At 46.4% G+C, this 13620-nt stretch overlaps 1 protein-coding gene across 2 annotated transcripts in view; it reads left to right on the forward strand.

Annotated features, from left to right (window-relative positions):
- Positions 1-13620, forward strand: part of TTC23 (tetratricopeptide repeat domain 23) — a 99584-nt gene that overhangs the window by 57695 nt on the left and 28269 nt on the right. For both annotated transcript variants that reach the window (XM_029952684.1, XM_029952683.1), the window contains exon 7: positions 8874-8979. In XM_029952684.1, coding sequence (XP_029808544.1) covers positions 8874-8979 — 106 coding nt within the window. The remainder of the gene's footprint in view (positions 1-8873; positions 8980-13620) is intronic.

Here is a 13620-nt window from a genome sequence, read left to right on the forward strand (position 1 = left end):
TTTTTTTTTTTTTTTTTTTAATTTATTTTTGAAAGAGAGAGACAGCATGAGCAGGGGAGGGTCAGAGAAAGAGGAAGACACAGAATCTGAAGCAGGCTCCAGGCTCTGAGCTAGCTGTCAGCACAGAGCCCGATGCTGGGCCCGAACCCACAAACCATGAGATCATGACCTGAGCTGAAGCTGGACACTTAACCGACTGAGTCACCCAGGCGTCCCTTTCCTAGTGTCTTTCAACCATATTTTGCAGTAGAAGTTTTATATCTCTTTTGGGACCTTTATTCCCAAGTATTTTGCTCATTTTGATGCTCTTAGAAATGGAAGTGTTTTCTAAATTTCCTTTTCCTACTGTTCATTGCTAGTGTGTAGAAACGCAAATAGGATGTTGACTTTGCATGCTGCAACCCTGCTGAACTCCTTTATTGGTTCTAATATATTTTTGTGGATTCATCATGCTTTTTTGCCATGCCAAACCTTTCTTGATGCTTTAATGTCTTCAGCCTTTCCTTTCATTGCATTTGGATTTTGAATCGAAATTAGGATTGCTCTGTATTAGACTTACAGAGTACTTCACTCATTTTTATAATACTTGTAAAGTTTAATAGGTGACTTTTATTGTTGTTTATTCTTGACACTAATAAAGATTAGAGAGTGTTTAAATAAATGCTTACCAGTCCTTATTAAAGAGATAGCTTTGTGAAGTTGAAACAGCCCTGGACGTGAAATCAGAAAATCCGAGTGGGAGTCCGGATTCTTCTGTTTGCCAGCTGTTTGATTGTACAAGTCATTTAACCTCCCCAAAAAAGGGGGAAAAAAACCCAATCCTACAAAAGACCCTATCCACTTCACAGAACTGCTCAAAGGTTCAAAATGGAAAGTGCTTTGTGGACCATTAGGCATAGTGCCAGTGTAAGCTCCTTTTATGTGTTAACGGTAATTATCAAACATTCATCAAGGCTCCTCGTTTCTTTAAGAGCTTTACCTAGACACAGAAAGGTACTGCATGGCCGCGGCTCTCCAGGGGAGCCCTTGCCTAAAAGCCATTTATTATGTACACAAAGAAAAGGGGTTTTGTTATTTTCCCTCTAGTTTTTCACTGTTCATTCCTTTGGAGTGAGAGAAACACCCAGAAAGAAAAGACCTTTTATTTTCTGTAGAGTGTCGACAAGTTCCAAAGTATTTTAGGAACTAGCCCATTAGAGGGGGGGGAAATTAACAAGCCCCACAGATCCACCACGCAGGGAGGCAGCGCCCAGGGGCTGGCAAGCGAGCCGTCCTAGGCACCGGGCCTCGGGGTCTGTGAGGAGCCATGCTGGCGTGACCGATTCTGAAACTGCTCATGGCAGATTTTGGCAATAGACCCTTGTTTTCCTACCCAAAAGAAAAATGGCAAGATTTAATTTCAGTGTGAATGTTTGTGGGTGTGTGTTTTCCAGGGGGGCATAAATTAACACCGCACCAGCATTAGTTCTTTTTTTACATCTCTGACAGTTGAATAGCCTATCTTTCTTTTCGGATTTCAGTGCAGCTCTGCCGCTCAGTCGGTAGTCCCCAAATTTGGCAGGGGGTAGCTCAATTTACAAAGTATAAGGAACTAATTTATCAGCCACTCTACTGAAAACTTTGAGGTCAGAAGACCTGGCTTCAGGTTCCTCTGGGCAAGTTATCAGTCTTGGCCAGGCTGAGGCGATGGCTTGTAGGGGCTCACACGGGGCTGGCTCCGGCCGGGTTCAGACGACACAGCAAATGACAGCGCCCCCGATCGGTTCTGGTTAATTGCTGTGTATTTGCTATAATGCGCTATTTATAATCTTCAAAATCCCTGAGAATACTAGCCTCTCATGTTTAAAATTGGAAAAGATGCAGAATGCAGTTATGATTCTATGCATCATAAAAGTTTTCTAAGAATGACATAAATCTGGGAGTTGTATTGTTTCCTTTTAAGTAACTATTTTTTATAAAAATGATACTGCAGCCACCTGGGTGGCTCAGTCAGTCGAGCATCCATCCCACTCTTGAATTGGCTCAGGTCATGATCGCAGGGTCATGAGATCGAGCCCTGAGTTGGGCTTGAAATTCTCTCTCTCCCTCTGCCCCTCTCCAAACTCATACTCTCTGTCTCACACAAAAATACAATACAATACAATACAATACTCTTTATATTTAAAAAGATCAAGCCATGTAGAAAAATGCGAAAAAATGAGTTACAAGTCACCCAGGACTCCCCTCCCAGAAGTAGCTAGTGTTGACATATGTAACATCTTTCTTCTGGATATGTACATGTGGGTATAGATTGAGAGACAGGAAGACAAGAAAGAAAAAAGAGAAACAAAAATTGATGAATTTGACAGCAGAAAAAAAAACTTCGTGACAAAATATCACAGTCAAAAAATAAATATCAAAGAGAAGAGCTATAGAAAGAGTTCTTACAAAATGTAGGTGAAAAAGACAACTCAGTAGAAATCAGGGCAAAAGACAGGAATGGTGCGTTTACAGAAGAGGAAATACAAACGGCCAACAACCATATAAAAATGATCTTCAGCAACCTTTGTTAGTAAAGAAATGCACTTAAATTCAGGAGATGCCAATTTTCACCTAGCTGTGGGCAAAATCAAAAAGTTTGATGATACCTCACGATGGCAAAGGTACTAGGAAGCAGGCGTCCTCATACCCTGCTTGAAGGAGTGAGGATTGGCACCACTGTGGAGGAAACCAGTGGGTAGTCCCCCTCCAATTTTATAAGGGAATAGCGAGCCCTTAGAAATTAGAAATACCCTTAAAGCCCATCAATAGAAGACCTGTTAGGAGGTTGTGGTGTATCCATGTGATCGAACACCATAACCACAGGAAGAATGAGATGCCCAAAGTGCATTATTGTTATTATTTTGTAAATGGCAGATGTAGACCAGAATGTTTATTCAGTCAACAACCGGCTGGACCCTACAATGTGCCAGGCACAGGGGTCGGCACTGGGACTGTGATGGAGGGCCCTGCCCTCGAGGAGGAGTCTAGAGAGTGACAGAGGCCTTAGCTGAATAGTCCCACGGATGAATGTAAAGTGGCAACTGTGACATGCACACAGGGAGAGGGACCCGGTGCTGGGAGAGCTCCCAACTGAGCGGCCTGAGGACTGATAATGAGACACCCCGAAGATTGAGGAGAGGGGAGAGAGGCCATCGTGGCAGAGCCCAGATGGGTGGTGGCAGGTGAGTTTGGGCTGGGGGAGGGCGCAGGACAGCGTCAGGTAACGATCGTGTGTGCGTGTCTGTGCCTGGGTGTGTTTAGGAACATGCGCCCCTAGGGGCACCTGCGTGGCTCAGTAGGTTAAGATTCTTGATCTCAGCTCAGGTCTTGGCCTCCGGGTTGTAAATTCAAGCCCCACATTGGGCTCCACACTGGGCATGTAGCCTACTTTAAAAAAAAAAAAAAGGCCTATATGTGTGTATGTTTGTGTAAGCATATCAGTATCTCTGAGCTACACAGGGAACTTGATAGCGATGACTATAAGGAGTCAGACTGGGGATCGGGAGAAGAGGGTGAGACTTAAGGACCGAAGGGAGAGGGCATTTTCACTTACCACGTAGGATTTTCCAAAATTGCATACTGATATTACTCTTACAATCTAAAAACCCAGTTAAGAAAACACATGCTTCTAACCAGGAGAGGATGAAAATCGAAGTTCCCAACATATCTATTTTGGTGCTGACCGTTACAGAGGGAAGGGCCTTTTCTCCCCAGCCCTTCGGAGGAGCTAAAACTGACGACTGGAGAGCTGCCACTGAGGACTCTCTCTGACTATTAAAAGAAACTGGCTTAGCCTGAGGCCTTCAGAACTCAGTTTTGGAATGCCCTGGGCACCCAGTGACTACCCTTTCATCTACGCCCCCCAGAGAGTCCCAACAACATCTTTTAGCCAAGGCCCTCCGGCTGCCCCAGGCCCCTGTGGTGTGGGTGGCCGTGAGAGGCTTCCTTCCTGGCCAGGAGCTGGAGAGGAAAGGAAGCGGCAGCCTTGGGCTGCATGGCCCTGTCTGGTACAAGGGCATCAGCCCAAAGCCGAACGTTGCATGGCCTGCTGGGGCAAGGCCAAGAGGGAGACTACGTGGCTGCACAGCTCGTCACTTATAAAAGAAACACAGCAAACTCACACCTCACAATGACAAGGGGACTTGAGCTTCTGTTGAATTAAAGCACTATCTTGAACCAAAACAGAAAAACACAGACACTCGGCGGAAGGCCCCGAACATTTGCTCCATCCATCATCCACTGCCCGACTCCCCGCTCTGGTGTCCCTGTATGGTTCGCTCTCAGAAGCGGCTTGGAGACCCACTCTGCCCCGGGCCATCCGTTCAACCTCTGGGCCAGATCTACTACTTAGCAACCAGTTCTCCGACTCTTAAGTAACACTTCCTTACACTGATTAGAAGATCCTTTTTCTGTAACATCTACCTTCTTAAAAAGCCAGATGTCAGACTTGAGCAGGAGACAGTCTGGAATCACAGACCTTCGTTTGAATCCCTGTCTGCCACTGAGCCCTCTATGTGGCCTTCAGTTAGTTGCTTCATCTCCTGAAGGCTTCATTTCCCCATCTATAAATTAGGGTGTTAACAGCACCCTCACCATTGATTCTGAGATTAAACAAGCTGGTGTATGTAATCCGCATAACACCACAGCTGGCCAAAGTAGGTGCTTAGTCAAGGTTAGGTCCCACCCTCCCAGTGTCCCTCTCTAGTTCTAGGGCCTCAACTACACAAAGCTATCCTGACGGCGACTAAGCTGCAGACTTATGTTGCCTTCCCCACGGAAGTTTTTGTCTCCAGGGTAAGTAGAGTCAGCTTAGGTCCACAAAGGCACCTTGAGGTATGTGTGGACTCTCCACTTTCTACGGGAGAAGAGATTTCTCTCTGAGTCAGTGATCCCCCTCGTCATTACTAAATGGGAAAAAAAATCCATCCCTCTCTCCTGCTAAGAGTCAGTCAGAGCCTTGCATGTCTTGAGTGTTCACGTGATGGGGTCTGCCTGCGTAAATAGAAACATCCTTCTTACTAGTCATCAAGTTTTCTCTTCAAGAACTATTACACATTTCACAAATCCAAGGGGACAGGCTCAGTCCGATAAGAGTCCGCCAGCTATGGCTCTGGCTGTGTCTCCTGACAGCTGGATGGGCGCCGTGGAATCGCTGGTCCTCCCGGAAATGCGCAGGAAGGCCGAACGCAGCCTTCTGCTCCGCGCCTTGCCAAGGCTTGAGGTGGTTAGTTTTATGATCGAGGTTTTTCAGTTAATGACCTTGCTCAATATGAGATATTAAAGGTTGTATTTTTGGTGTTGTTTTTAACCCAGTACCGCATGTTACCGGCTCAAGAGATTTAGGAATGTTAAATACTGCCTCTCAGCTTCCAGATGACAACTGATAAACATGTAACTGTAAGATATTGAAAACAACAATGAACGGGAGGAGAAATTCAAACCTGGGAAATTAAATTACAAGGAGTCAAGCACAGATCCCCAGCGGGGCCCATTACTTGGGCTCCTGCATAAAGCCAGGAGAGGCAAGCACGGCTCCTATAATTCTGTTAACACTAACGAGTCCTTAAATGCTCTCAGATGTATATAACAGGGGTGTTTATATTCTCTTAGCAAGCAGAGTGTTGTTCCAGAATTGTGAACAGTGGTTTAATTTGGAAAATTGGGTAATCTAATCACTAATTTCTCAACTGCCTTGGTGCCTGCTCCCCACAGCAGCCTCCTATACCGTGCGGAGCTGTGGTTCTCGATCTGCATCACCTGAGCCCTCATGTTCCATGGAAGGCCTTTTGGGGGCAGCTGGGTAGGCGCAGCTCAGTGAGCTTCTAGACCCTCTGCACCTGCTTCAGTAACAGCAGCTCCACTCATACCTGCTCTGTATTTTAGAGACTGCAAAAGAATCTGTTTGGAACAAAAGGATTTTTTTTGCTTCAAGAGAAACTTGAAACTCACTGGTACCATGATGTTTGCTTCCTCTTGTAAATTACTTTTCCACTCACTGGTATGTTTCTGAATGTTACTGTGTTAATGTATTAGGTAGAGTTCAGTCATTGAATAAATAAACCATAATATATTCATTCCTCTTCTCATGGTTATTTAGATGATTCCCCTTTTTCACCATTTCAAATAATGTTGGTATCAACAGTGCTGAATGGTGAACTCCAAGCTGGCCAAGAAGAGAAGGGACAGGTGGAGGCAACGACTGGACAGTGAGTAGGGGGAGAGTGGATAAAGGGCTAAAGATTGCTGGGATGTGATCAAGGCAGGACCAAATAGGCTATGATAAGGGCCCGTGTGTGACGAGGGACACAATGTGGCATGTAGAAAGCATTTAAAACTTAAGGTAAATTGAATATGACTGAATTAAAGTAAACAATTTAATTTTACTGGATCAATGAGATGCTAATCCTGCACATTTTTAACATCACAGCTCTCTTTTCCTCCCCTCCCCCCATGTCAAATCAGCATAAACATCAGCATTGAACATCAAATATAAATTAGATTAGGGATTGAGTTTCTGAAGTGCGTAATGAATAATAAATGTTTGCTTATATTAGTATCTCACACAGAAAAATGTTGAGGTTATGAAGATTTTGTGAAATTCAGATCCGCTTAACCTCTCAGGATCCACTTTCTTGATATTATGAGCATTTTTGCTCTTGGAAAATTTTGTGTCCTGTCTCCAAAGGCAAAAGGCAACATACAGAACTTTCAGAACATGCCATTATTCATTTGAAAATAATTTTGAGGGGCGCCTGGGTGCCTCAGTCGGTTAAGTGTCTGACTTCAGCTCAGATCATGATCTCATGGTTTGTGAGTTCAAGCCCTGCATCGGGCTCTGTGCTGACAGCTCAGAGCCTGGAGTTTACTTCAGATTCTGTGTCTCCTCCTCTCTCTACCCCTCCCCCACTTGTGCTCTGTCTCTGTCTCTCTCTCTCTCAAAAATAAATAAATGTAAAAAAAAGTTTTAAACAAAAAGAAAAGAATTTTGATAAGGGTGTCTGACTGGCTCAGTCCATTGAGCATCTTGCTCTTGATTTCCACCCGGGTCATGATCTCACGGTTCGTGGAGCTGAGCTCCATGCCAGGCTCTGCATTGACAGCGATCTTGATTTGGAATAGCCCCTCTCATAAAAAGGCTAGAGCTAATAACTCAGCTGATTGTAATATGACAAGTAAGGTGACAGTCTAGAATCTGCCCTTACAACTCAGAAATGCGTTCAGCTGCTTATCAGAGGACCACGTCTCTATGGCCTTGCTGCCTCCCTGCTTGGTCTGGACTAGAAAGTTCTGATGGTGTGGCTTTATCTCCTAGGCCAGCTCCCACGGATTAGTCATGGCTCCTGGAGGCTGAACGGATCGGCGCCTCTGGGAAGTGTGCTGGCATCAATTAGTGATGTCTGCCAGCAGGGACGGGGCAGGGAGGAATGGCAGCGTTCTTGCCCTGGGAGAAAAAGCAAGACTGCAGTCAGAGTATCAGTCTCATCTCCTTCTTTTATTAGCCATCAGGTGTCCTAGGCAGCGCAGCCATTCCTCAACCTCAGCTTTTTCATCTACAAAACACGGGTAACAAAAACTGTTAAGAAAATGAAAATAGGTACTACACATGAGAAAGAAATCCTAACTGCTGTTAGGATGTCTTGCCTCTCCTAGTCTGGCGTTTCTCCCTTTAACTCATGGTATTCCAGTATTTTTGTCACTCTTTGGGCAATTAATTGCAAACCACCTGCCACCTTATGTGAGTGCATTATAGAACATCACGCTCAATTCCTTTTTGTACTGCCTACATTTTTGGTCTTAGCCTCGGCCTCTCCTGACGCAGGTGATCAGTAAGGATCTGTTTACTGAATGAATGTGAACCTATTATCAATAGCAATTTTTAAAACATTAAATGTTGATAGATAAAGAGTAACTATTTTCTCTTTATTCTTTACTTTGTATATTTTTATTTGTAGAGACGTGTTTTGTGTTTTATTTAGGAGGATTGTTACTATGTTTTTTAATTTTTTTAATGTTTTTATGTATTTTTGAGAGCAAAAGAGACAGAGCACCAGTGTATGAGGGGCGGAGAGAGAGAGGGAGACACAGAATCCAAAACAGCTTCCAGACTCTGGCTGTCAGCACAGAGCAGATGCGGGGATCGAACCCACAGACCACGAGATCATGACCTGAGCCAAATTTAGAAGCTTAACCGACTGAGCCACCTAGGCTCCCCATGGAGGATTGTTACTGTGTATATTAATGGGATCATAAGGGTTGTTTCTCTCTCTCTCTCTCTCTCTCTCTTTCTTTCTCTCTCTCTCTCAAAGAATTTTCATTTGGGCTCTATTTCTAAGGAGTGGAGCTGTTTCCTGTGAGCAGGCAGCCCCATGGGCCAGAGTGGAGAAGGCGCAGGCAGATGGCCTTGGTGGATCGGGCATTGGGGTGGCTGCTCACCCCTCAGCAAGGACCCCCTTTGGGCTGAGAGCATGGGGAAGGGGGGCTGGGCTCGCCCACTTCCTGTGCAGAGCACAGGCACTTTTTAGCCCACCCCCTTCCTTCTTGAAACCCTCCCCACCACACCCCTCAGCGGAGGTTGCACTCAGAGGAGCAGACTTTTAAATGGTTCACTGAGTGATGCGCCCTGGCCATGGCTTCAGGCCATCTGGACTCAGCCTTCAGGGCTTTGTCTCTCCACAACACAATGCTTTTCAAATCTCGGTCTCCGGAGAATTGACTGTGCTTCTACACAAATCATATTGTCTAGCTTGCTAGAAAGTTTCTTGGCTTTCTGCTTATCGCTCCAAGAACAGCGAGTCCCCTCTTGCTACCGCCAAGCATGTAAACAACCCTGTGTCTTCTTTCCTTGGTGACAGGCGCATCACATCGTGCTGAGCGGAAACCCGTCTCCGGAGGAGGCAGCAGTTTCTGCACATTTGGTCGCCCGCGCTGCCGTCGCTTCTGGGAGGATGGACCACCACGGTGAGCTTGCGCAGACCTTCTGTGGGCAGTGCGCCCTGCCTGCGCCTTGCCCGTCCCGGACGCGGGCCTGTGAACCAGCTGCCTTTAGGATGGGTGAACAGGTGGCTGGACCTGTGACACAGGTCCCTAGAGAGCTTTGGCGGCTCTATGTGGTCGTCCGGAGTTGCGCCCCTGCGTTACCTTCACCCGAATTTTCTACTTTCTATGCTGTTTGGCCCTTCTCTAAATCTTTTACTTTCAAACAGTGAGTCTTCATCCGAGCAGAGCTGGGCTTACAGGGAAATCTGCTGTACTTTCAGAGGTGATCTATTTTTAAAGATTGTTGTGGAGCTACTGTGGCAACAGATCAGGCCTGTTGGAACCCAGGCCTACAGACATTCACAGGACAGAGCTTTCGATCAGGATGAACTTTCCGTGGTGCCTTGGGAGTCTAAGAGGAGTTGTCACGTCTGAGTCAGATGGCTTTTTTTAGCCCCATGTAATAGGTGGAGTGGCTGGCTTGGGGAGCTCTTGAATCCACCATTGTAGACTCAGAGCATACAGGATGCCTCTATTCACGGACAACATGCATTCTGGTGGCTTATTTTTTGGTCAGAATATTCAGAGACAGACTATAACTCATAAAGAAGGCCTAGGGGTATACTCCAAGATATCAGATAAAAAATAATGATGTACTGTAGTAAAATGAGGTCCAGTGTGCCAGCAAGCCTCAGATGGAGATCTGGAAGGGTTGGGCTGCAGGGGCCAGGAGCTGGGCTAGAAGGCGGAGACTGGAGGGTAGGCAGAGATGAAGGGCCCCCCTCAATGAGCAGCCTGGTGTGCAGAGATCTCTGGGCCAGACAGGGCTCCAGTCCGGGGAGGAGCTGGTGAAGGGGATATCGGGGTTTATCCATCTGTCCATCCGACCTTACACACGCCTCATCCTGGTTTCCTGGAGCTTCGAGCACCTTTTTAGAGCTGGAGCAGCCTGTCTGGGGAGAGAGAGAGAGAAGACAGCAAACCTTCTGATCCTCTCTCCCTGAGACCCCCACATATAACAATCAACTTCAAAACCTTCAAAGGGCCAGCAGTTTTTTGACCAGCTTACTGGTGTTTAACATTCCTTTTTTATTTTTTAATATTTTTATGGGTTTTTTTTGAGAGAGAGTACAAGTGGGGGGGGGCAAAGAGAGACGGTGACACAGAATCTGAAGCAGGCTTCAGGCTCTGAGCTGTCAGCAAAGAGCCCGACGTGGGGCTTGAACTCACAAACCGTGAGATCATGACCTGAGCCGAAGTCCAATGCTCAACCAACTGACTACTCAGGCAACCCCAACATTCCTTTAATAGGGAAAGAGAATCTTCCATTCCCAACTATGATGACCGTTAAGATACAAACGCACATTTGATGGAAATCCCCACACTAGCAGGAGCCACGAATCTAAGTATCCTAGAGACCACGCAAGCAGTGTGAGCGAAACACACAGCCATTACAATACAGTAGGAGCGGCAGGCCTACTCAGAAATGGCAGCCACTGTTGGTTGTAATATGAGAGAGGCGACACAGAGTGTGGGGACTGTGGCAAACCGGAGAAGCCCGTGCCCTGTTGAAAGCGAGCAGCTGTTACTCGGCTCCAGCCCATTGCTGGCATGTGGAAGGCAGGCTTACAGGGCAGATCTGTTTTTCAAGAGAAGGCAGAAATCTACGTTTTTCTGTGGGATTGTTGGTAACCAGCTCAAAAACGGTTCAGGCTCTGAGCCAGGCAGAACAAGCGTGAGGGCAAAACACGTGTAACTTCTGACCCGGAGAGCAGGCATGTAATGAAAGGTTGGCAGATCCTTCCAGTTTTCCTTGGGCTCACGAGTGAAGACAACTGGAGGGTTCTGAACATTTAAACTGGTGGGTGGGGGTCGGGGGTCTAGTCCCCAGAGAATACCAAAGAGCTAGAGGAAACTGAGGCCCAGAGATCTTCTTCGCCTCGAGGGATTCTGGTTTGCCAGCGTGTCTGCTAGTTGATAACCATATGGATTGGGTGAGGACCAATAGAAATGGTGTCCTGAAATGTTTTCTTCCTGTAGCTGCAAAGTTGGGCCACTCTGCTTTGCATGATTTACAGAATCAGACAATCCAAATATATATATATTTTTTTTTCTTTATTTACATGTTTTAGTCTAAATATAGCATGGGTATTATAAATTGAGAATGACAATAATACCTACTTGATACATATAATAAGATCTGTGAGACTTTGATGACCTCACACAGTAATAATAATAATAATAATAATAATAATAGCTGATGCTGACATAGTGCATACTTGCGGGGGACCAGCCCACGCACCCCAGTCAAAAGGTCCCTGAGTAGGGGGTTGGTGTCGGCGCAATATAAGAAAGAAGACAGACAACGTGAATGGTGGTAAAGCCACACTTTACTAAGAAAGTCAGTGTCTTATATACCATAGGTGATTACAGTTTTTCTTTAATGATTACATAGTTTATGGTCCTTGAAAGAGTAAAAACATGTTCTGGGAAGGATCATCTTTTATCACAGAAGAGAGAGCAGCTGTGAGAACAGAAGTAAAAAAACAGGAATGAGGGAGTCTGTCTCTCAAAGAATCTTCTTTTCTTCAAGGCCCTTTTGCAGTTAGGCAAGATGCTTATTATCCAAAAAATTAATTTTACACAGAGGATTGTGTTTGCCCCCAACAGCAGGCAATGAGCTGGGAACAGAAATAATGTAAGGGAAAGCTGGTGTCACTAACTGACCCAAGTTGATTCAAAACTTAAAGGTATATGTCTTTTTGCTTTAGCAAAGCAACGAGAAAATCACAGACAGGATAAACAGAAGCCACAGGTGCAGCCCAGGAGGCCAAATGTTGTTTCACAGTCTTTCGACTTGTTCCTCAACTTCCCAAATAGTTCTCCTGCGCCCCGGAGGCATAGCCATCAACGGTCCCTTATATAGACTCTCCTGTGCCCCGGAGGCAGTGCCATCAACGGTGGCTCTGCGGGAGGTTTTTTGGCCTGCTGGGCCCTAACACATACTGGCAGGCTTCTAACCAGCTACATTAATACAAATTTTTTTAAAAATTTATTTTGCAAGAGAGAGAGAGAGAGCGCAAGTGAGGGAAGGGTAGAGAGAGAGGGAGAGAAAATCCCAAGCAGGCTCTGCACTGCCAGCTCAGAGCCGGATGTGAGGCTCGATCCCATAAACCATGAGATCATGACCCGAGCCAAAACCAAAAGTCGATGCTTAACTGACTGAGCCACGCAGGCACCCCTAACCAGTCACATTTATTAACTCAATTGATCCTCACGACATTATGAGTTTGTTGTATTTCCAGTTTCTGATGGAGAAACAGAGAGATGAGGTAATTTCCCCTAGGGAGTAGCAGACTTGAACCGGGGCTCTTAACCTCCATGTTACAGCATAAGGACTGGCACTGCACCTGCACTTCTCCTTCCTTGCCCCTCCCCGCCTAGGCCTGCTGAAGAGTCTATGGCATCTGGGACAGAGGACATGGGAAGAGCAGAGGCAGCCCAGAGAGATGGGTTTGGAGAGCCAGTGGGAAGGGGCCAGTCCAGGAGCATGCACAGGCACTCAGCTCCCCTGCTCTGCCTTTGGTGGCCTGAACGCCCAAACCCACCTGCTGGTTGGTATTTGAGATATAGGAAGAGTGTAAAGTTGGAAGAAAACTTCCCCCCCAGGAGCAGGGAGATGCAATTGGAGATGTAATACAGATTAAGGAAGGGGGTCACTTCTGCTTGAGCGTCAGGGGATTGGTTGCTAGAAACAGGCCACGGAGCCTCAGGAACTCAGAGGCAGCAGGAATCAAGGTAAGAATAACGTTAGTGACAATAGTAGTGGGAATCAAGCTTGCCTTGTGTGCAGGTGCTGGAACTCACACCCGTGCTCAGTTAATCTTTTTAATAAGCCTAGGGGCGCCTGGGTGGCTCAGTCAGTTAAGCATCCGGCTTCGGCTCAGGTCATGATCTCATGGTTCGTGGGTTCGAGCCCCGTGTCGAGTTCTGTGCTGACAGCTAGCTCAGAGCCTAGAGCCTGCTTCGGATTCTGTATCTCCCCTTCTCTCTGGCCCTCCCCTACTCATGCTGTCTCTCCCTCTCTCTCAAAAATAAATAAAAACATTAAAAAAATTCAAATAAACCTAAAGGTGGGGCATGACCTCCCATTCTGCAAGTGAGCTAACAGCCAGCTCTCCATACCTGCAAATTCCATCCGTCTCTATTCTCTGGACTCCTTGCTCTACCCAGAAAGGACACAGCCCCTATCAGTCTGTGTCCCTATAGTCTCCTAGACACGCCCTTCTCTGATCAGAGCACACTTGAAATGGCCATCACCTCGATCCATTGGGAAGACAGTTTACTGATGGCCGAGTCAGCGCTAAGTGCAGTTGGGCAGTGAAACTGCAGGATCAGAACTGCTGCTTGTCAGGCGGCACCGTGAAGCCCAGAACAGGTGTAGAGAGGAGCACCCGCCCTGGTCTCTAAGGCCCCAAACAAACGATCTAAATGGGCACATCAGAAATGAATACAAGCACGGAGAAACCCCAAGCTATTCCTGATGTGTCAACCTGTTTGAAAACTGCTGCTGTGAATCCTTGTTCCCTTAGTGTGAAAGGCCGTGGAAAGTGAACTGACCAT

Source organism: Suricata suricatta, chromosome 9, assembly GCF_006229205.1.
Source record: "Suricata suricatta isolate VVHF042 chromosome 9, meerkat_22Aug2017_6uvM2_HiC, whole genome shotgun sequence".
Taxonomy (NCBI): Eukaryota; Metazoa; Chordata; class Mammalia; order Carnivora; family Herpestidae; genus Suricata; species Suricata suricatta.